Source organism: Cyprinus carpio, chromosome A17, assembly GCF_018340385.1.
Source record: "Cyprinus carpio isolate SPL01 chromosome A17, ASM1834038v1, whole genome shotgun sequence".
Classification (NCBI taxonomy): domain Eukaryota; kingdom Metazoa; phylum Chordata; class Actinopteri; order Cypriniformes; family Cyprinidae; genus Cyprinus; species Cyprinus carpio.
In genome coordinates this window covers 2450969-2472395 of record NC_056588.1, presented here as the reverse complement: position 1 = coordinate 2472395, position 21427 = coordinate 2450969, and the positions used below count along the sequence as shown (strand labels likewise).

General features: G+C 33.7%; 2 protein-coding genes across 2 annotated transcripts; one reads left to right on the top strand and one right to left on the bottom strand.

Annotated features, from left to right (window-relative positions):
- Positions 1-4122: 4122 nt before the first annotated feature.
- Positions 4123-9252, bottom strand: LOC109107855 (ras-related protein Rab-39B). The gene is made up of 2 exons (XM_019121018.2): positions 8659-9252; positions 4123-5755 (listed from the first exon to the last, which is right to left on the bottom strand). The coding sequence occupies exons 1-2, from the start codon at positions 8874-8876 to the stop codon at positions 5332-5334; spliced, it is 642 nt and encodes a 213-aa protein (XP_018976563.1). The 5' UTR covers positions 8877-9252; the 3' UTR covers positions 4123-5331.
- A 5064-nt stretch (positions 9253-14316) lies between these two features.
- Positions 14317-19713, top strand: LOC122148127 (bis(5'-adenosyl)-triphosphatase enpp4-like). Its single transcript, XM_042773495.1, has 4 exons — positions 14317-14507; positions 16327-17206; positions 18605-18775; positions 18889-19713. Exons 2-4 carry the CDS (start codon positions 16360-16362, stop codon positions 19257-19259), a joined length of 1389 nt encoding a protein of 462 aa, XP_042629429.1. The 5' UTR covers positions 14317-14507; positions 16327-16359; the 3' UTR covers positions 19260-19713.
- The last annotated feature ends 1714 nt before the right edge of the window (positions 19714-21427 follow it).

Genomic DNA, 21427 nt, shown 5'->3' with positions numbered 1-21427 from the left:
GTTTTATTAGATTAATTAAGCTTTATATTTACATATATTTTTTCCTTATTACCCGAGTCATATTCTTGTACAGTGAAACTATTCTGTGTAAAATGCAATGCAAGCTAAGCTGTCATTTATATATTCAGCTTCAGTATAAGTTTGAACATTAATGCAGATGTGAAACTCCTCGTATAGTGTTATAAAGACCAGCTATCACATCTTTTGGCAAACCAAAGTTGTTTCAAAAATACCCTTTCAGATTATAAAATTACCTTTGTTGTAATATTTCTACAGATTTCTTATCCTGTCAAACACGGGTGTATTCTTTGGTATCCAAACAGTACGAATACTGAAGTTGCTTTGAGAAGGAATGTTACTTTTATTTTTATCCCACATATGATTTATTCACATAAAAATAGAAACTTGTTATACAATATAATATAAATATTATATATAAGGTACATATATAAGCTGAAAAACAATATATTTTACCAATACTGATAGTCTAAAGGAACCTCTCTTATTTGTATGTTGTGAATATTTCGTTTATGATAAACTTTTTATGTTTGCTCATGTCTCAAAGTAGGATTTGAGTGTATAATGGAAACTGAATATTATGTTTGTCATGAAATGGATTCACTTCAAAGTATAGAATTGAACAAGAATTGTTAGGTGGGACAAAACAAAACAAAAAAGCATTAAAATAACGACGGGTTGGAAATACAGCAGGCGACCTGCATGACTATAAATTCATGTTGCAATTCTTGGATTGTGTTGAAAATCCTCTTGATGAATGTTTATTTATATATTTATTTAGTTTTTTTAAATGGTTAATTGCCCTCGACAAACAGGAGTGTGATATAATGTAGTGCATGAACATTGCAATTTCATGGTTGGGATTTGCATAAAGAATAAGTTGTATTTGTAAAATCTAAACAATGTCAAGCAGAACTACAGGTTATGTTTGGATATTGAATATAAAGTGTTTTAGCTCTATGGCCTCAAATGATGATTCAGGTTCTTTGGTGAGAAGTGGATTGTCGTTTTACTAGTTTTCTTGAGTAAAATCTCAACATACTGTACATCATAATGTAATATAGACGACTTTTATTTCATGCAACGTGTATAACTCGCACAATGTAGTCGTTCCAAGCAGGAGTCTGAATTGTCTAGTGTAAAAGACATCTGTGTTGTATGTTTAAATGAATCCTAGCTTTTGCTATATGCATCCTTGTGGAATGTGAAATTGAATGTTTTGTGTGTTTATGTATCAGTCTGTACTGAAAGTGAAGCACATCTGAACTCCAAACCGGCTGGTTAAACATGCAGGGAATGTTACTCGATAAATCTGTGTTTGTTTTTTGTTTGTTGCTTTTTTATTTGTATTTTACTATTAAATGCTTTTGGATCAATAATTAATTGAAGGAATAGTTCACATGTAAAATTAATTTGCTGAAAATGTGTTCACCTTTAAGCCATCCAAGATGTAGATGAATTTGAATCAGATTTGGAGAAATGTAGCATTGTATCACTTGCTCTGCAGTGAATGGGTGCCGTCAGAATGAGAGTCCAGACAGCTGATAAAACATCACAATAATCCACACCACTCCAGTACATCAGTTAAAGTCTTGCGAAGTAAGAAGCTGTGTATTTTTAAGAAACAAATCCATCATTAAGGTGTTTCTGGCCCAAATACAAGTCCATAATCCACAATAATAACATTGAAAAATCCATCTCCTGTTGTGTCCCACATATATTTGTTTAGAGCTGTTTTGAACAATTTTCACTTGTAAACAGTGTAGATTTCTCTCTTGATTTAGACGAGATGACTTTTTCACTGGAGAAACTTGTGGATTATTGTGATGTTTTTATCAGCTGTTTGGACTCTCATTCTGGCGGCACCCATTCACTGCAGAGCATCCATTGCTGAGACACTGATGCAATGCTACATTTCTCCAAATCTGATGAAGAAACAAACTCATCTACATCTTGACTATACTGAGGGTGAGTAAATTGTCAGTTGATTTTCATTTTTTGGTGAACTATTTCTTTAAGTTACATATTCTGTCAAATATAACAAATTTCAGGTTCAAAACGAGTTAAACTGTATAGAAAGGATGTGAGGCATGTTGTCAATTACGGCAGAACATGATTTAAACTCATCTCTACATTTGTAAAAACAACAGTACATTTACAATAGAAGTCAGTGTAGTGTTTAAAAACAGAAATATGACAAATTTCTTTTGCACCAATAATGTGTTTAATTTAAGCTGTAAAATCTTAATCATCATAATGCAATGTAAAAGTTACTGGGTTTACTAGCTTCACGTGGTCATAAAATGAAATGTTGATTATAGCTTTGCACAGACAAGGTTATTGAGCAGTTTTTGCAGATATTGTGGCTTTGATTTATGTTTATTCCAGTGCAATGCCTCATCTTATAGACTTCCATTGTAAGTGCATTACTGTAAATGATACCCAACAAAAATTAATTTATGAAAACTGTATTCCTGAATGTTCTCTGAGCATTTAAAGCATCCAGTTTTGTAAATGTTTAAAAAAAAGTTTTTCTTGGTTATGTGAACGTTAAAGACAACATTAAGAAGAGCGTTCTATTTTATTGTTTTGCAAACATTATGGAAATGTTAATTTTAAATGTTCTCTAGACCGTTTAAAATATCCAATTAAAATGTTTCAGAATACTGTTCCATAAATAACATTTTGAGGACGTCATTAAAGACCACATAACGTTGAATGAACGTTCTGTTAACGTTACAGTTCATAACATAGAGAGAAACATGCCAGAACGTTCCCATTTTCTAATGATTTTCTGATGCAGGCAGTAGAACTTGTTTTGAACATGAAACATGAAAATGTAATGTTTGTGGGTTTTTTGTGCATAATTTCCAGTTTGTTTATATATTTCTCACCACTGAAATTATAAATACTTACTAAGGACAGACCATTTATCACCTCTGTGAGACCAAATATAAATAGTGACAGACCCTTACTTATTTATTTATTACCATGTGCAGGGCGACCCCAAGCAAAAGTACCTACATACAGATGTACAACCACATTTGATTTCTCAGTAAGGGATGATTGTATTTACCCATAAATGTGTTTTAAGGATATTCTCTTACTTGAAAGGTAGTTTAGCAGTTAGTTGTCTGGTCAGGGTTTATATTCTAAAGTATGTGTTTGAATGGTTTGGTAGTTTATGTTTTTAGAGACAAGGCTGTTTATTTACTTGTCAAATTGATTATAGTTTATTTTTGATCGGATCTATGGATTGTATTAATGTTATTGCGTTTATTTGAATGTTAAAATGGATTCAAGAAATCTAGGTATACTTTTATTCTTTAATTTTGTGTGACGTGTTGTCTAAACATGTACGGAATCTGAAAATGTATATTATTCTTTAGATATCTGACTGTTTCGATTTGGCTGTATCTTTGATATGAAAAATCGTCTGTGTTTCAGTAGCTTTTACGATTTTATATTTAAAAAAAAAAATAATAATAATTAGAAGCCCAAAAAGGATATAAGAAGAACTAAAATTATCTGTGTAATTTTGCATGGGTGTGCCATAGTTGTTGATTTATCAGCATTAAAGGTATTCTGAAGATTCGGGTATATATATATATATATATATATATATATATATTTTTTTTTTTGTTATTTTAGTGATTTCTCTTCTTATTTTGTCTGGTGTCTTTGTAATTCAGAGGATTTTTAGTTTTATCACGTCAGATTGTGAATGGTTTTCTGTGGTCTCGACTCCTTTTCGTCTCATACGGTGAAAGTATCTGATCTCATGAGGCTGCTCTTCAATAATCACCAGCAAAAAATCAACGTCATTTCTTTATTTACTGTTTTCAACTGTGATTCTGAAAAAGAAATAGGGTTGAAAGATAACTGTTTTTTTTTTTGTTTTGCAATATTGCTACATCTCAGTCTTAACCTCAAACTGTATTTTAATGGACTAACATCAGCCGGCCGCTACACACCGCGTGTACAGGGCAGATCAGGGTAAATAGCAGCACAGTTCATGTGTTTTATTTTACTTGCATACAGATACATAGAGTACAGATTCAGATTTTATTAATTTTTTACACTGTGTTAAGGGATTTAGGGAATGTGCCAGATTTTTTTCTTTTTTTTCATTTTAGATACATGCCGTTATAAGTTCAAATATCTTTGTCTCTGTTCTTTTGTTTGAAATTTTATGCAACATCTAAAGTTTTGTTATGAAAATAATACAAAGATTATATGTATTGTACAGATTCCACAGATGAACAAGATACAAATTTACACATGGACAAATGCTTAAATTTTGTATCTTTGTCATTTTAATACAATAAAATGTGACTGAAATGAAAACTTTGTAAATGATTCATTTTCCCACATGTAGACCCATTTTTACTTCATCTGCTACTTGAGCAATTAATTATTACCTGAACTCATAGTATGAAATCTAGTCTAAAACAGACGTTGGCAATGCAGTTTAAATGCAAGCGAAACCATCATTAAATTTACATTTATTTAACGCCGTTTCAGTTTCATTAACACTAAATCTATCAGAGTTAAAGACAGGGTAATAAGGTTAAGAAATACTTGTTTGCAATGTTAAACAGCATAACGAGCTGTTTTGTACTGCTTAAAATAAGTGTATAAAACCGGAAGCTTAAGTTAAGTTAAAAATGAGGTGGTAAAGCGGGAAAGTGCTCAATAGTGCTCATAAAATACAAATTTATACAAGTTATTGTGCTTAATGTGAACCATTTCAGATGATTTTATTGCAGTTAAAAATCAGATCTACTGCCATAAAAGTATTGTCACTGTCTGAATAATAATCAGTTGTTCTGTATAAAATGAAACTATTTCCACTGGAAGTTGCTTATCAAGGCCTCTAGATGGTGCTGTATTATTTGAGACCTGTTTCTATAGAAACAAGACTTGTGAAAGGCCATCATTATTAAACAAATAATCTTTAATACATGCATTTTTACAAATGTGCAGGTTTTTCCTGAGCATTTTTTTTCCTGTCCAAATGACAGCTGTAAACATTGTTGATAATGTCAGTTAGTCAGCAAAGCCACAATACTATAAACATTTGCATGAAGTTAGTTTTGGTTCCTCTGAACAGGTTTGTAATTGCCATTTCCTCTTTCTGTGTCACAGAGAGAATAACATATGGAGAGAAAAGGACTTGTGGCATGTTACAGACATACACAAAAACTTAAAGGGTTCATGTTTTAGTATGCATGTAAAATACTGTAGTAAATATCATTTTCAATACAATACTTTGTCCAGGAAGGTTTGTCTGAGCCTGAATCTCACAGTAAATCATCCGCAGTTGCAGCAGGCAGACTTTTTGGTCACAGGTGGCTCTTTTTTAATGGTGGCCCCAACCGTTAACCCCTGCCAGTCATCTCGGGTGGGTATTTTGCCTTGCTGGAAGAGGTTATATATGCCTCTGGTCAAGGTCTCAAACGCCTCGCTGACGTTAATGTTCTCTTTTGTAGACACCTCAAGATAAGCCAGCATGTTGAGTTTTTTAGCCAGAGCGTCTCCTTCACTCTTCCTGACCTGTCGGCCCACGGCCAGATCACATTTGTGACCCACAAGCACAAAGAACATCGGGTTCGGTTTCACATAGTCCAGGACTTCCTGCTGCCAGCTGCTCACACGGTCAAACGTCTGTCGCTGTGAGACGTCAAACATCAGGATGCAGCCCACAGAGTTCCTCATATAAGACTTACATATGGACCTGCAGAAAAAAGGAACTGAGCAACTCCACTGAATATTTTAGGGTGGGTTTATTTAAAATAAATCAATAAATATCATTCTTATTTTTTGTTTTATTATTTATTTCTGCATTGAAACAAATTTTAAAGTCTTGACAATTACAAAGTACTGAATGGTGATTTTGCTCTGATAAAATATGATAACAGACATGTTACAAAAGTTTTAATTCCTAAAATGATACTTCAGCAAGAGCTATAAAGATCTGCATTGGCAACAGATGGTTTTTAATTTCTTTTAATTAAAAAAAAAAAAAAAAAAAAAAACTATTTATATTATTTTTCAAAATAGTGAAATATATACACTACCGGTCAAAAGTTTGGGATGAGAATGATTTTTTATGATTTTTTGCAGGAGTTTCTTATGCTCATAAAGGCTGCATTTATTTGATCAAAAATACAGGAAAAAATTTAATATTGTGAAATATTATGATGTAAAATAACGTTTTTCTATTTTAATATACATTCAAATCTAATATGATGCGCAGCTGAATTTTAAGCATCATTACTCCAGTCTTCAGTGTCACACATGATCCTGTGATACTTTATACTGTAGAGATGACTGATTTAAATTCAGCTTTGCATCACAGAAATAAATTATTTTTTAAAGGATATTAAAATACAAACCCGATTCCAAAAAAGTTGGGACACTGTACAAATTGTGAATAAAAACAGAATGCAATGATGTGGAAGTTTCAAATTTCAATATTTTATTCAGAATACAACATAGATGACATTTCAAATGTTTAAACTGAGAAAATGTATAATTTTAAGGAAAAAATAACTTGATTTTAAATTTCATGGCATCAACACATCTCAAAAAAGCTGGGACAAGGCCATGTTTACCACTGTGTGGCATCCCCTCTTCTTTTTATTACAGTCTGCAAACGTCTGGGGACTGAGGAGACAAGTTGCTCAAGTTTAGGAACAGGAATGTTGTCCCATTCTTGTCTAATACAGGCTTCTAGTTGCTCAACTGTCTTAGGTCTTCTTTGTCGCATCTTCCTCTTTATGATGCATCAAATGTTTTCTATGGTGAAAGATCTGGAGTGCAGGCTGGCCATTTCAGTATCCGGATCCTTCTTCTACTCAGCCATGATGTTGTAATTGATGCAGTACGTGGTCTGGCATTGTCATGTTGGAAAATGCAAGGTCTTCCCTGAAAGAGATGACGTCTGGATGGGAGCATATGTTGTTCTAGAACTTGGATATGCCTTTCAGCATTGATGGTGCCTTTCCAGATGTGTGAGCTGCCCATGCCACACGCACTCATGCAACCCCATACCATCAGAGATGCAGGCTTCTGAACTGAGCGCTGGTAACAACTTAGGTTGTCCTTGTCCTCTTTAGTCCGGATGACATGGCGTCCCAGTTTTCAAAAAGAACTTCAAATTTTGATTCGCCAGACCACAGAACAGTTTTCCACTTTGCCACAGTCCATTTTAAATGAGCCTTGGCCTGAGAAAACGCCTGCGTTTCTGGATCATGTTTAGATATGGCTTCTTTTTTGACCTATAGAGTTTTAGCCGGCAACGGCAAATGGCACGGTGGATTGTGTGTTCACCGACAATGTTTTCTGGAAGTATTCCTGAGCCCATGTTGTAATTTCCATTACAGTAGCATTCCTGTATGTGATGCAGTGCCGTCTAAGGGCCCGAAGATCACGCGCATCCAGTATGGTTTTCCAGCCTTGACCCTTACGCACAGAGATTGTTCCAGATTCTCTGAATCTTTGGATCATATTATGCACTGTAGATGATGATAACTTCAAACTCTTTTTTCCTCGGAGAAACTCCTTTCTGATATTGCTTCACTATTTTTTGCTGCAGCATTGAGGGAATTGGTGATCCTCTGCCCATCTTGACTTCTGAGAGACACTGCCACTCTGAGAGGCTCTTTTTATACCCAATCATGTTGCCAATCGACCTAATAAGTTGCAAATTGGTCCTCCAGCTGTTCCTTATATGTACATTTAACTTTTCTGACCTCTTATTGCTACCTGTCCCAACTTTTTTGGAATGTGTAGCTCTCATGAAATCCAAAATGAGCCAATATTTGGCATGACATTTCAAAATGTCTCACATTTAACATTTGATATATTATCTATATTCTATTGTGAATAAAATATAAGTTTATGAGATTTGTAAATTAGTCCATTCCTTTTTTACTCACAATTTGTACAGTGTCCCAACTTTTTTGGAATTGGGTTTGTATAAACCATTATTTTATATTGTAATAACATTTTGCAAGATTACTGTTTTTTTTTTTTTCTGTATTTTTGAGCAAATAAATGCAGCCTTGATGAGCAGAAGAGACTTCTTTAAAAAAACATTACAAGTCTTACTGATCCCAAACTCTTGAACGGCAGAGTATTTAAAATGGTGAAATATATAATATAATATTTAAATTAGTGAAATAAAACGTAAAAGATCATCAGACGAATTTTGGCCAATAAAAAAGTTGAATAACTAAAATGACAGCATTTAAAATGTGTGACAACTTGCCCCGACCTGCCATTTATGAACATGACCTTTGTCCAGAGAGCAGTTCAGCCTTTGATTTCAAACCTAATGACTCTTGTCTTATCTATATGCTTAATTGTGTACCCAAAAATGCCGATACTGAAATTGAAGTTAGGATGATAAAATTTACAAAACTCTTCCAAATTTAAGCCTTATATTAGGATTTTAAAAATCAGCCCTGGCCTCCCTTATAATAATTCATCTATAGTCTGTTGTCCCACTTCTATAATTTATAATCTTCAGGTTTTGAATTCGCATAAACTTTCAAAATGTCAATTTCAAAAATAACATCAGTGTAAACTCATGTACAGTATATGATCTGCTGGGTTTCACTGACAAACACTCACCTAAATCTCTCCTGGCCTGCAGTGTCCCACAGAAGCAGTTTGATCACAACATCAGGGTCAAAGTTCATGTTGTGCACCTTGAAATCAATTCCCAGCGGAGACTGACGGGATTCATCAAACGTTCCTTCAGTGAAGCGATGCAGAAGAGACGACTTCCCTACGGCCGAGTCTCCGAGAATCACTATCCCGAATCTGAAGTTCCACGGCACTTGCATCATGAGCGGCTTGAGTTACAATCTCTGTCAGTGTCTTAAAAGTCGGCAAAAGCCTTTGCTATTGGCCTTACCCTCTGGTGACTGAACAAACAGGTTAAATAGTACAAAGAGGGAGAGGTTTGCAGAATAATGATGGAAACACACCTCTTTCATAACAATAGCAGCCTGTGAAAATGTGGCATTGCAAACAACAGAAATTGCACAATGAGAAACAGTATATCTGTGAGAGGATCTGATATGTGCTGCGTACTGTCATGAAATATCATATGCAGCATTATTGTCAAAGCATATATGTCTGAAACAAAAATGCTGAAGGATGCATTTAATTAGTTTAAATCTACAAGTTTGATCACAACAATGATGCTCATCTTAGCAAACGCCACTTTTATAAATACCAGTATTATAATTAATTAAAAAAAATATTTCTGTCCCTTACCTACCGTTAACTTAACTCCCCACGCACCCAAAAACAAAACAAAAACAGTAAAACAGTAACAGAAAAGAGCTAAACCGTGTTTATCTTTGTGAGAACCGGTTTGAACTGTTGGCAGCACTTTTGTTAAAAATAGTTATGGTGTTTTTCCACTGATAGAATATGATAACAGACATGCTAGAAAGGTTTTAATCATCCTAATACTTCAGCAAGAGCTGAAAGGATCTGCAGTAGAAAATGCAGAAGGTAGTTTCACACTGCAAAAATAAAATAAAATATTTGCTATCCAATATTTACTTATTTCTTGTTAGAAATGTTCACACTGAAAAGTAAATAGAATTTAATTAAAATTAACCAAAAAAAAATCTATATTTGCTCAGTAAATTTCTTCTACAAAATAATCCGTTATTGTTTGTTTTTTTACAGACTCTAGGGAAGTTCAGTTGTATGAAACAAATATTCAGTTCATATGAGATAAAAGATAGATGGGAATAAAGAACAGCTGATAAGAGGCCTATTAGATAAAGATTCGGAAGATAACAATTAAATTAAAGAAATAAATCACAAAACTGTTTAGAACATTTAAAATTGACGTTTTTTCACTTTTGTTTCATACTGTATAATATCAATCACAAATTATATAGTACAGATGATTGTTAAGAAATAAGAAAGTTGTCTCGCTCCTCCAGTTCAAACGTGGCGTCGTTCAGCGTCTGCATGATTCTCAGGTTGTTAATGTCACTGACGCGCGAGCCACTGGTCCTGCAAATGCATCTCTGCCTGAGACAGAAGGGAATAAAGAAGGTAAACCATTGCTAAAAAATGAATATCCTGTATATATAATGCATTTTATTGTGTGGCATTTCTGCAGCACTCGTGGCAGTAAATGGAGATGTAAAACAAATAATTGTTTCCAAACAGGTTTCCAGCCTTCTCTTCAGACAAAATCTGCCATTATTCAGAAAACAGGTTGACATTTCAAGTTGCTTAAAACTAGTGGTGTGGATTTTTAATTCATGACTGTGAATTTTTTCATACAATTCACCACATTTTTTTTTTCTTTCTGATTTGTTCTTTCAGTGGCGCTTTACATTGTTACACCAGAATGAGCCGTCAAATGTCTATGAATCAGTGATTCGTTCACTGAACTGTTTTGTTAAAAATGGTCAATATCTAAAACAAAATGCCTGATCCACAATAAATAATGATTAAAATATAGAATAAAATTAACTAATAATAATAATTTCTTGAAATTTGCCATATTTTATTGGTTCAGTAAACAATTGGTGTAACAAAGTAAATGGCCACTGAAATAACAAATCTCAACAAAATAAATTGGTAAATTGTGTCTAACTAAATGTGAACAAATGAAATAAATAAATATTTTACTATATTATTATTCTTATAATTTATTAAACTGCTATAATAATGCAACAATAATAATAAAAGGATTTTTTAAATTTATATAAATCAAAATCTTGCCGCATTGATTTTGGTTTTACAACTGTATTTTTTAGATCGCATCTAGTATATATATATATATAATATACTATCTATATATAGTATAAGGATACTAAAATAATACAATCGGCTTTGTTTGTCCATTATGGTAATACAGTATCTATAAATATAATATAAAAAATTCTGAAAATATTAAAAAATAAAATAAAATTGTATATCATAAAAATAAATAATATATTTTTATCGTATATAAGAATATTATAATGGTTTATGTAGTTCATTATATATAATTGTTTACATATGCATTTTACCCACACAATGACAACAAAGCAGATTTTTATATCATAATATTATAACGGCAGCCACAACATCATATTGTTTTGAGAAACAAGTGGATGCAACCCTGCAATTATCTTTTGTATTAGAGACCTTTATATCACACACATTAGTGATGATTCATTCCTGAAGATATAAAAACCATACATTTTTCTTTTCTTTTCTTTTTTCTTTTTTCTTTTTTTTTTGCTGTCAGGGTTGTTGACCTTCTTTGTGCAGTTTCTTCTGCAGACAATGTTCCAGTTTTATGACTGTTGAAATAATGAGGCATGCTGAAAATATAAAAGAAACAAAATAACATCAAACTATGCAGTAATCAAATACTGAAATCTACTGTAGCCTATGTTTTGATGTGCTATAATAATATAAAATACAAATCGTCTTGTAAAAGAAAACATACCTGTCTAGTTCTGGAAGGGAGCAACACTTGTTTTGCTAGTTAGTCTTCTTTTCTAGCAAGCACTTCCTTGTAATTGTAAGAAGATTTTAGTTCTGTCTCAGTCGTTGACTCTATGTGAAATGACAAGTCTGCTATCCTTGTGTAAATAACATATCAGAGAAAAACTGACATCAAGAATCTTGCTTACAAACATGCCCTGTGTTTTAGTTGCACTGGACACAGTGTTACTTTAGCATCATTAAGATACTTTTATAGTTTGTTGATATTTTATTAATTAGATTTTATTTTTACATTTTCTGTTTCTTATTTTGCTGCATGTGTTTTGTCTTGTTTAACATGTCTTTAATAATGTCTTTAGAGTTTTATGAAGTTTAATTTATTTAGTTTGTAGTTGTTTTAGTACTTAAAATTAAAATGAGAAATGTTGTCTTGGCAACATATATATTTAATATATATATATATATAAATATAAAATGTGTCTGCTTTTTGCAAAGGTGATTTGTGCAACATATCATGCAATCAATTCATGACAGTCAGGACATGCCCATATACCTCTAACATGACAGTATCACTTAATAGCCAATTTTGAATTGGTTCCAGATTAGGATTATGAAATTTGCTATTAACATTCTTTTAAGAATTCTGACAAGCTGCAGTGTTCCTTCAAATGCATAAGTCCTATATATATGACCATGAGCTTTTCTTATTTTCATATCATAATATATTTTATTATATCTTATCATAGCATCACGTAAGTTCTGTCCTGGTCCTTAAAGGGATAGTTTGGACAAAAAATTTCTATAAATGCACTTATCCTCAGATCATCCAAGATGTAGATGAGTTTGTTTCTTCATCAGATTTGGAGAAATGTAGCATTGCATCACTTGCTCAGCAATGGATCCTCTGCAGTGAATGGGTGCCTTCAGAATGAGAGTCCAAACAGCTGATAAAAACATCACAATAATCCACAAGTAATCCACACCAGTCCAGTCCATAAATTATCATCTTGTGTTTGTGTAAGAAACACATCCATCATTAATGTGTATCTGGCCAAAATCCGTGTTCATAATCCAAAAAAAAAAAGATTTGAACTGTTTTCACTATAAAAGGTGCGTATTTTTCTCCTGATTGAGATACTTTTTCCACTAGAGAAAGCAATATTATGGATTATGGACTTATCTATTAGCTATCTGTTTGAAGTTAAAAAGTCTTGATGGATTTGTTTCTTACAAACATGCAGCTTTTCAATTCACAAGATGTTAAACAAACCCCTGTACATCTTAGAAGGTGATGAAGGTGAGTCAGTTTTCAGAAAAGTTTAATTTTTGGGTGAACTATTCCTTTAAAAAGGAGAAACCGCTAGTGACAGACTTTCAGACTGTGTGAGTTTTGTGAAGAAATGCAACTCGCTATATTAAAAAAAAAATTCAGGAAAAATGCTTGGAGAACCAAACTAAGAAAATGTTGGCTAACTAAACAGAGAGTCTACCGTGGAAAATGTAATGGATGAAGTGGTCACAAAAAGTTTCCCGCTGCTCAATTTTCTGCAATGCCCTGATTCATGGAAAAGTCGCCATTACACTGAGCAACAGGATGCTGTCCCTCAGGAAGAATGACTAAATGAGACCTTTGTGATGATGTCTAAACCATTTAGAAGAGGAAATATCGTGAAAACTGTCAAGAACATGTCTAGTGCACAATTCATCCATATATATAGCTATGATATATAAATATATATATATATGATATATATAATATATATATATATATATATATCTATATATATAGCTATATATATTATAAGAGGAAATTGTCGAAAACTGTCAAGAACATGTCTAGTGCACAATTCATCCCCCCCCCAAAAAACCTATATATATATATTAAAATACATACATGAATACAGAGTTTATAAGGTATATAGTGTGGCAGTGATATTTTCTTACTCTCTGACTGGTTCCTTGATCTTAACCAGGTGGAGAGAATAACTAACCTGCAACTGACCTGTTTGTGTGTTGTTTATTTTCATGTTAATTAATGCACAGATATCCATTAAGGTCACTCAACAGCCTTAATTAATGCACAGATATCTCTAAAAACTAATACTCGTATTTTCTTAGACGAAATCAGCTTTGACGTCATTTCTACAAATACAGCCGAGAAAACGTGCAAATTATGAACTGCATTTCAGTGACAGCGCTGGTGAATACTATGTAGAGATCCCTCTATATGTTGTTATAGAGAGAAATGTTTGAATAGCAACACTTCCTTCACCAAATCGCATTTAGACACAAACCCATAGACAGCACAAACCCCGTCTACTGCGAAAAAACGCGCCCGTTCCGCGTCGCGTAAACGAGGTCGTTCATTGGTCGAAAGACGCGTCGCGCTCCGCTCATTATAATAAGAGCGCTCTGATTGGTCGACGCCGGGATTCCATCGCGTCACTCGTTCTTTCCGAACTTTCCGCGTCAAACGCACACATGAAACATTTACATACGAGAAGACGTTTTATTTTATTTAACGAGTGTGTGAAAACTAAAGCATCACAAAATTGTAGAAAAATCAGCACAAGTGTTAGAGGGTCGAGTGTTGTTGTTTTTGTTTTTTTAAGAATTAGAATATAGAGTGCTAAAGTTAGAGGGTCAAATGAAGACGGAAGAAATGCGTTTTTAGCAGTTTCTTGAACTCAACTGCTCGGATTGAGTTGGGAACAGTTAATGAAAAAATGTCCGTATTATTTTCACATCATTATTATTATTTAATTGTACAAAAATTATTATTGTAGATCAGCGAGGGGCACCTGCGGTGGGACTTCCCTCGCTTTCATTGGCTGCTGCAGCTGTCAGTCATTCTGTGACGTCACTCATGTATCGTGTTTGAGGAAGCGCAAGTTCCTTACATCAAACCCAGAACATATTTGACTTTATATATCGGATCGACATCACCGAAGAGTTTAATGCGATTGCAGTTAAAATATACGCTTTCCGACGTCCCGAGCAGAAAGGTACGTTCATGTTTCGGCTTTTTCTGAAACTCCCAAGTTCGGCCAAACCCGCCAAACACCACATATAATAATCAAAAACAACACCAAACAAATCAACAAAAATAAAAAAGAGACCATAGACTAAAACTATAGTGTGAGACTGTCAGGTTTTTTTCTTTCAGGGTTGCGGTTTTTGTAGTTTATTGTGAACAGTTCTGTCTCCGATACGCCTATTTGTCGTTATAGAATTGTGTTGTATTATAAATGGGTTTTAATCCGCTCTGTATTGATTATTGATCAGCTCCACTGAATGTGATTCAATATGTTTTGCACCTGTTCACTTTCAGTATTGGATTTAGAAGGACGTTTTGTCCTCAGGTGCTTCCTGTATCACTTCCTTGTTACACAAAACACATATTTCACACAGTCGTTTTACTTATTATAAATATTGATATTCATAGTTATATGTCATTTATATTTTTTATAAGTTAAAGTAAGGGAAAGTGGACATTTGTTAGGTGAAACATCTTCTGGACTGTCCAGTATTGACTAACAGCTGAAGTTCCTGGTCATGGGTTCAGAAATATATAAGTGTGATTCTGCAATCGAAAGCATTTGATTGCTTAAAATTGTGAAAAGTTAAACTTTTTTGAATAATTTGTCCAGGAATAAAGATCTGATTATGGCACCGACCTTCAAGAAGTGTTTAATATAGATCACGTGATCAATAGACTTTAACACGACAGTATGCTAACCTTCAATTAACTTTGAATGTATAAAAATAAAAATAAACTTGACTCTGAATTAAAATTATTAAATAAGTTCTTTAATAACTAATATTTCGCCACAGCCTTTATCATAATACAACATTTAGCTTTAGTGATTATTTTGATAATCGATTAATCAGTGAATCAGATGGGAAAAAATAAAAGTTGTTCATTATAATAATAAAAAAAATTAATTAAAAATGAACACAAAACTGAATTATCTTTGTAGGCTATGTACAATGAAACATTATGTGCAATTAGTATTGAAAAAAGTTAAAGAATAGTAAATTTAGTTAATTTAGTAATTTTTATTAGTTGTTTTATATATATATATATATATATATATATATATATATCCATTTGGCAACTAGATGAAATAAAGTACGTTTTAAAGAAAGAAAGAAGAAAGAAAACTTTTTTAAATCATTTGTCCAGGAATAAAGATCTGATTATGGCACTGACCTTCAAGAAGTGTTTAATATAGATCACGTAATCAATAGACTTTAACACGACAGTATGTTACCCTTCAATTAACTTTGAATGTATAAAAATAAAAATAAACTTGACTCTGAATTAAAATTATGAAATATGTTCTTTAATAACTAATATTTCGCCACAGCCTTTATCATAATACAACAATTATCTTTACTAATGATTATTTTGATAATCGATTAATCAGTGAATCAGATGGGAAAAAATAAAAGTTCATTATAATAATAAAAAAATTTAATTAAAAATGAACACATTATCTTTGTATGCTATGTACAATGCAACATTATGTGCAATTAGTATTGAAAGAAGTTAAAGAATAGTAATTTAGTAATTTTTATTAGTTGTTTTTTTATATATCCATTTGGCAATTAGATGAAATAAAGTACGTTTTTAAAGAAAGTTGTACATTCAGTATATGTGGTCAGTAAAGTTCGGGGTAGGTTGGTAAAGGTCACAAGTTAAGTATGATTGTATGAAGTATGAATGAGGAAATTGATGACTTGTGGGGAAAAATTCTTTTGATTATGGGACTTGAACAAGCGGTGTTGTGTCTGTTATAAACTGCTTTCATATATTCACAGTGAAGAAAGTGAGTGCCCCAAGTGCTCCTCAGGATGCGGGTCAGCGGTTATCTGTACGTGCTCGTCGCCTGTAGTGGATTAACCCTGTCTGTGCCGACCGGAAACCAAACAGGACTGGGCTCTGGGAATGATGCGCCTCCTCTCCTCCTGGTGTCGTTTGATGGTTTTCGTGCAGACTACCTAAACAAATACTCTTTTCCCAATCTCGAGAGGTTCTTCTCCGATGGCGTTCTTGTGCGTGAGCTGACCAATGTGTTCACGACGAAAACCTTTCCCAATCATTACAGTCTCGTCACTGGGCTGTACGCGGAGAGCCACGGGATACTGGCCAGTATTATGTACGACCCGGTGTCGAAAAAGACATTCTCCATTCAGAATGACAGCGACCCTTTCTGGTGGAACGAAGCCACTCCGATTTGGGTGTCCGTGGAGGAGTCTGGATACAAGGCAGCCGCCGCAATGTGGCCAGGAACCGATGTCAATATTCAAAACCACACGTTAAAATACCAATTCAAGTACGACCCCAAGGTGACTTTCCAAGAGAGGCTGGGAAACCTCACACAGTGGATGACCACGGACAAGTCTGTGAAGTTTGCCGCTCTGTATTGGGAAGAGCCCGACCGGAGCGGACACATGTACGGCCCGGATAACACCACAGAGATGAGCAGGGTTTTAAAGGAAGTGGATGGTCATGTTGGCTTCCTGATGGAGCAGCTCAACAAAACGGGATTATGGGGGAAAGTAAACGTCATCATCACTAGTGATCACGGCATGGCCCAGTGTTCTCAAGAGCGTCTTATTAAGCTGGACGACTGCATCAGGCCAGGCAGCTATAGGGTGGTGGATCTCACTCCTGTGGCTGCCATAATCCCACTGGAAGGTATGTATTTATATTTATAAAGAAAGTTGTCTCCCACAGTGAACTGTGATTTTGTGGTGTATTTATTTATAAAAAAAATTTTCCCTGGTATCCAGATTACTGTTCAGGTTGCTATAAAGGGTTTTTAAAGGCTGATCTAAAATTTTATATATATATATGTGTGTGTGTGTGTGTGTGTGTGTGTGTGTGAGACCCTGGAGCACAAAACCAGTCTTAAGTGTCAATTTTTCAAAATTGAGATTTATACATCATCTGAAAGCTGAATAAATAATCTTTCCATTGATGTATGCTTTGTTATGACGGTTTGTTATTTGTCTGAGATACAACTATTTGAAACTCTGTAATCTGAGGGTGCAAAAAAATCTAAATATTGAGAAAATCACTTTTAAAGTTGTCCAAATGAAGTTCTTAGCAATGCATATTACTAATCAAAAATTAAGTTTTGATATATTTACGGTAGAAAATTTATAAAATGTCTTCATGGAACAAGATCTTTAATTAATATCCTAATGATTTTTGGCATAAATAAATCTATAATTTTGACCCATACAATGTATTTTTGGCTATTGCTACAAATATATCCCAGAGACTTAAGACTGCTTTTGTGCTCCAGGGTCACACACACACACATATATATATATATATATATATAATTATAATTATTAATTTGTGTTAAATATTTATTTTAGTTTAATATTATATGCGTTAAAAGGGTTATTATAGTTCACTAAAACCACAAGAAAATGTTACTTGCAATAAAATTTCAATTAAATAAACACTAACTGAAATAAAATCAGATAAATAAACTAAATAATCTAAAAAAAATAAACTAAAACTATTAATAAAACTAACTAAACTAAACGATTAATAAATAAAATAAATAAAAACATACTTTATTAGAAAACAAAAACTTTCATACAAATGATTCACAAAATGACAAAAAAAAAACTAAATTACTAAAACTTGAACTAAAATCAAAGTGAAAACAAAATATAAATCAGCAGGTTAATATAGTAACTTTAATAGTATATCAGTGATACTAAAGTAACACTGATATCATATTAAAACATTACATTAAATAATATTTAATCAGTTTTAAGTATAACATAGATTTAATAAACATTATATAACATTAATACTAAATTTAAATTAACTCTTATTTTACACATTATTTAAAAAATGTTTTGGATTAATGCACAGTCCACAGACAAGGCTGTAGATATTGGTCTACGGTGCTGGTCTGTCATTATTAGTCTCAGCTAAATTCAATGCATTTTACCTCGTTTATATCCGTTCCTCAGAATCCCACGGTTTTCCTTCCAAAATCAGTCCACAGATTCCGTCTGGGCCTGCTAATAGGCATGTTTCATCATATTTCTTTTTTAATTTCATTCACAGGTAATTCGACTGTATACAAAAACCTGTCCAGTTGTCACCGTCACATGAAGGTGTACCTGAAGGACGACGTTCCCGATCGGCTGCACTATAAAAACAACGGAAGGATTCAGCCACTCCTTCTGGTGGCAGACGAAGGCTGGACGATTGTCAAAAATGGCAAACTCCCGCGCCGTAAGTGTTCTTTCACATTCGTCCTCTTGAAAGATTTACTATTTGAAATTCCTGTTAAATTTAATTTTTTAATGGTATTTGCAAAATGCATATTGTTTTCTTGTTTTATGCAGTGGGCGATCATGGCTATGACAACACGTTTCCCAGCATGCACCCCTTCCTGGCCGCCCATGGGCCCGCGTTTCGCAAAGGCTACAAGATGTCGAGCTTTAACAGTGTGGATCTCTACCCGCTCATGTGCCACCTCATGGGCGTCCCTCCGATGCCCAACAACGGCAGCTTCGCTCACGTGCGCTGTGCGCTAGTTAACGAGCAGTGCGGGGAGCTAGCGCTAGCGGTGGGCCTCGTCATCGGGGTTCTGATCATCCTGACCATCTTCACCTGTCTGTTCAAGCTGATGAAGAACAGAGATGTGTCGTCTTCACGTCCGTTCGCCCGCTTGGAGTTAGAGGAGGATGATGATGACGAGCCGCTGCTGGAATGAAGCGAGTTATTAGACGCTGGTTCTGTCTTGGATGGAGAGATCTGACTCCATACAAGCACGTGTTAAAGGAATAGTTCATCTCAGTGATTCCTTTAAATGCTGAAATGGTGCAGAGATGACAATCACATTGAAACTGTAAGGGAAAAATTAATAATGATGAATCATCGTTAGTACTAAACAACATGACAAAACATGTCCTCAACATTATCAGCAGCTGCTGAGATAGAAATACTTCATAAGCGTTCAGGTTGAAAAATTTTCATAATCACTCTCAGGTTGCTTTCTCCTGCTGAGCACTAAAGAAAACGTTTTGAAGAATGTCGGTGACCAAACAGTTGCTGGTTCCCATTGACTTGGAAAAAAATCACTGTGGAAGTCAATGGATACCGGCATTTGTTTGGCTTCCAGCATTCTTCAAAATATATTCTGTTATGTATAAAAAAACATAAAAACTAAAACAACTATCCCCAAATAACAAATTACATAACATTCATTTCCACCCTAAAAACCCCTGAAACACAAAATCGTTTCCTATTCCTTTTCCTGATATGGAAGCTTATTTCTGCCACAGAATAAACATAAAAAAGGTAACTGCAAAGTTTTTTTAGTTTTTTGATTTTTACATATATTTCACAATTCTGACTTTATATCTGATTTCCTCAGAGTTGTGAGATGTAAACTGAGAACTGGAACATGTGAACTTGCAATTCTGATGAAAAAGGGTCAAGCATCTTTTTGCAGTGGAATAAAGGAATAAAGGTATTTTCTACTTTTTATCTCACAATTCTGACTTTATATCTCGCAGTTCCGATTCATTTCCCCAGAACTACAAGATATAAACTTAGAATTGTGATATAAACTTGTAATTTTGAAAAAAAAAAGTCAGAACTGCAAGTTATAAGCTCATCATTATGAGGAAATATTCAAGCTTGTTATCACCACGTAATAAAGAATAAAAAAGGGTAATCGCAACTTTCAGCTCAATTTTTCAATCTCTCAGCTGTTTTTCCCCCTCAGAATTGCCAGATATAAACTTAAAATAGCAAGATAAAAACTCACAATTCTGAGGAAAATTCAAAATAAAGTTTATTGTAACTTTATGTCTTGTAATTAAGTTTTTCGTCCTCAGAACTGCAAGATAACTCAAACTCAGAATTGTGACATATAAACTAATTTTGTGAAAAAAAAAAAGTCAGAGTTGCAAGTTATAAACTCGTAATTGCGAGGAAAAAATCAAGCTTGTTTCTGTCACAGATAAAAAAATAAAATAAAAAAGGGCAGTTTTGACTTTTATCTCACAATTTTGAGTTTATATCTCACAATTCAGACTTTTCTTCAAATTCCGAGTTAATATTTTGCTATTAAGAGTTTATATCAGAATTGCAATGAAAAAAGTCAGAATTGTAAGAAATTCGCAATTTGTATTTTTGTGGCAGAAATAAGTTTCCATACCCTGGACAACAACAATACTCCAAAAAAAAAAAAAGGCTAGAAATATTTTGATTGTGTTAGATCATTTCCTGAAAAATCTCACACGCACAAGCATGCTGTCAGTACATTTAACACAGATTTCCAAGTGATAAAATCGTGCTACTTCCAGTAATGCTTTTTAGCATTATCATATGCATATAAATATTGCTTTATATCTATGCATACTGTATGTTATCAGTCAGGTTACTGATGTATGCCATGCTTCATGCTCTTAAACTGCTGTGCATTTCCCAAAATCATCGTAAGTCTAAGTAGATCCTAAAAATGCATTGATGACAATGGTTTCTACTTAGGCTAGCAATGCTTTTGGGAAATGCAGAACATAAGCAATAACAATTATTACAAGCTTCTTTTCAGTGAAGAAACAGGATACTGAGGTTACTTGAAAATGCCCGTACTGAGTTTGCCTGTAGTGAAACTTTATTTATTAAGTCACATGTTTTATCTGCTTTCACCGCCAGAGAATACACAGCCAGTTAAATATGAATATTTATTTCTTTTTTTAAGAGGTTGCTTGGTCTTTTCAGAAAAGGTTTATTTAGATCAAACGCAACTAAAGAAATGCTAAATCTCACATTTCTTCTTGAACCCCTACTGAGGAATATTTCTAGGGTTTAGGGTTTATGAGGGCTTTTACCTGAATGTTTCTTGTGTAGTTGAACGATTCGGAGTGTTGA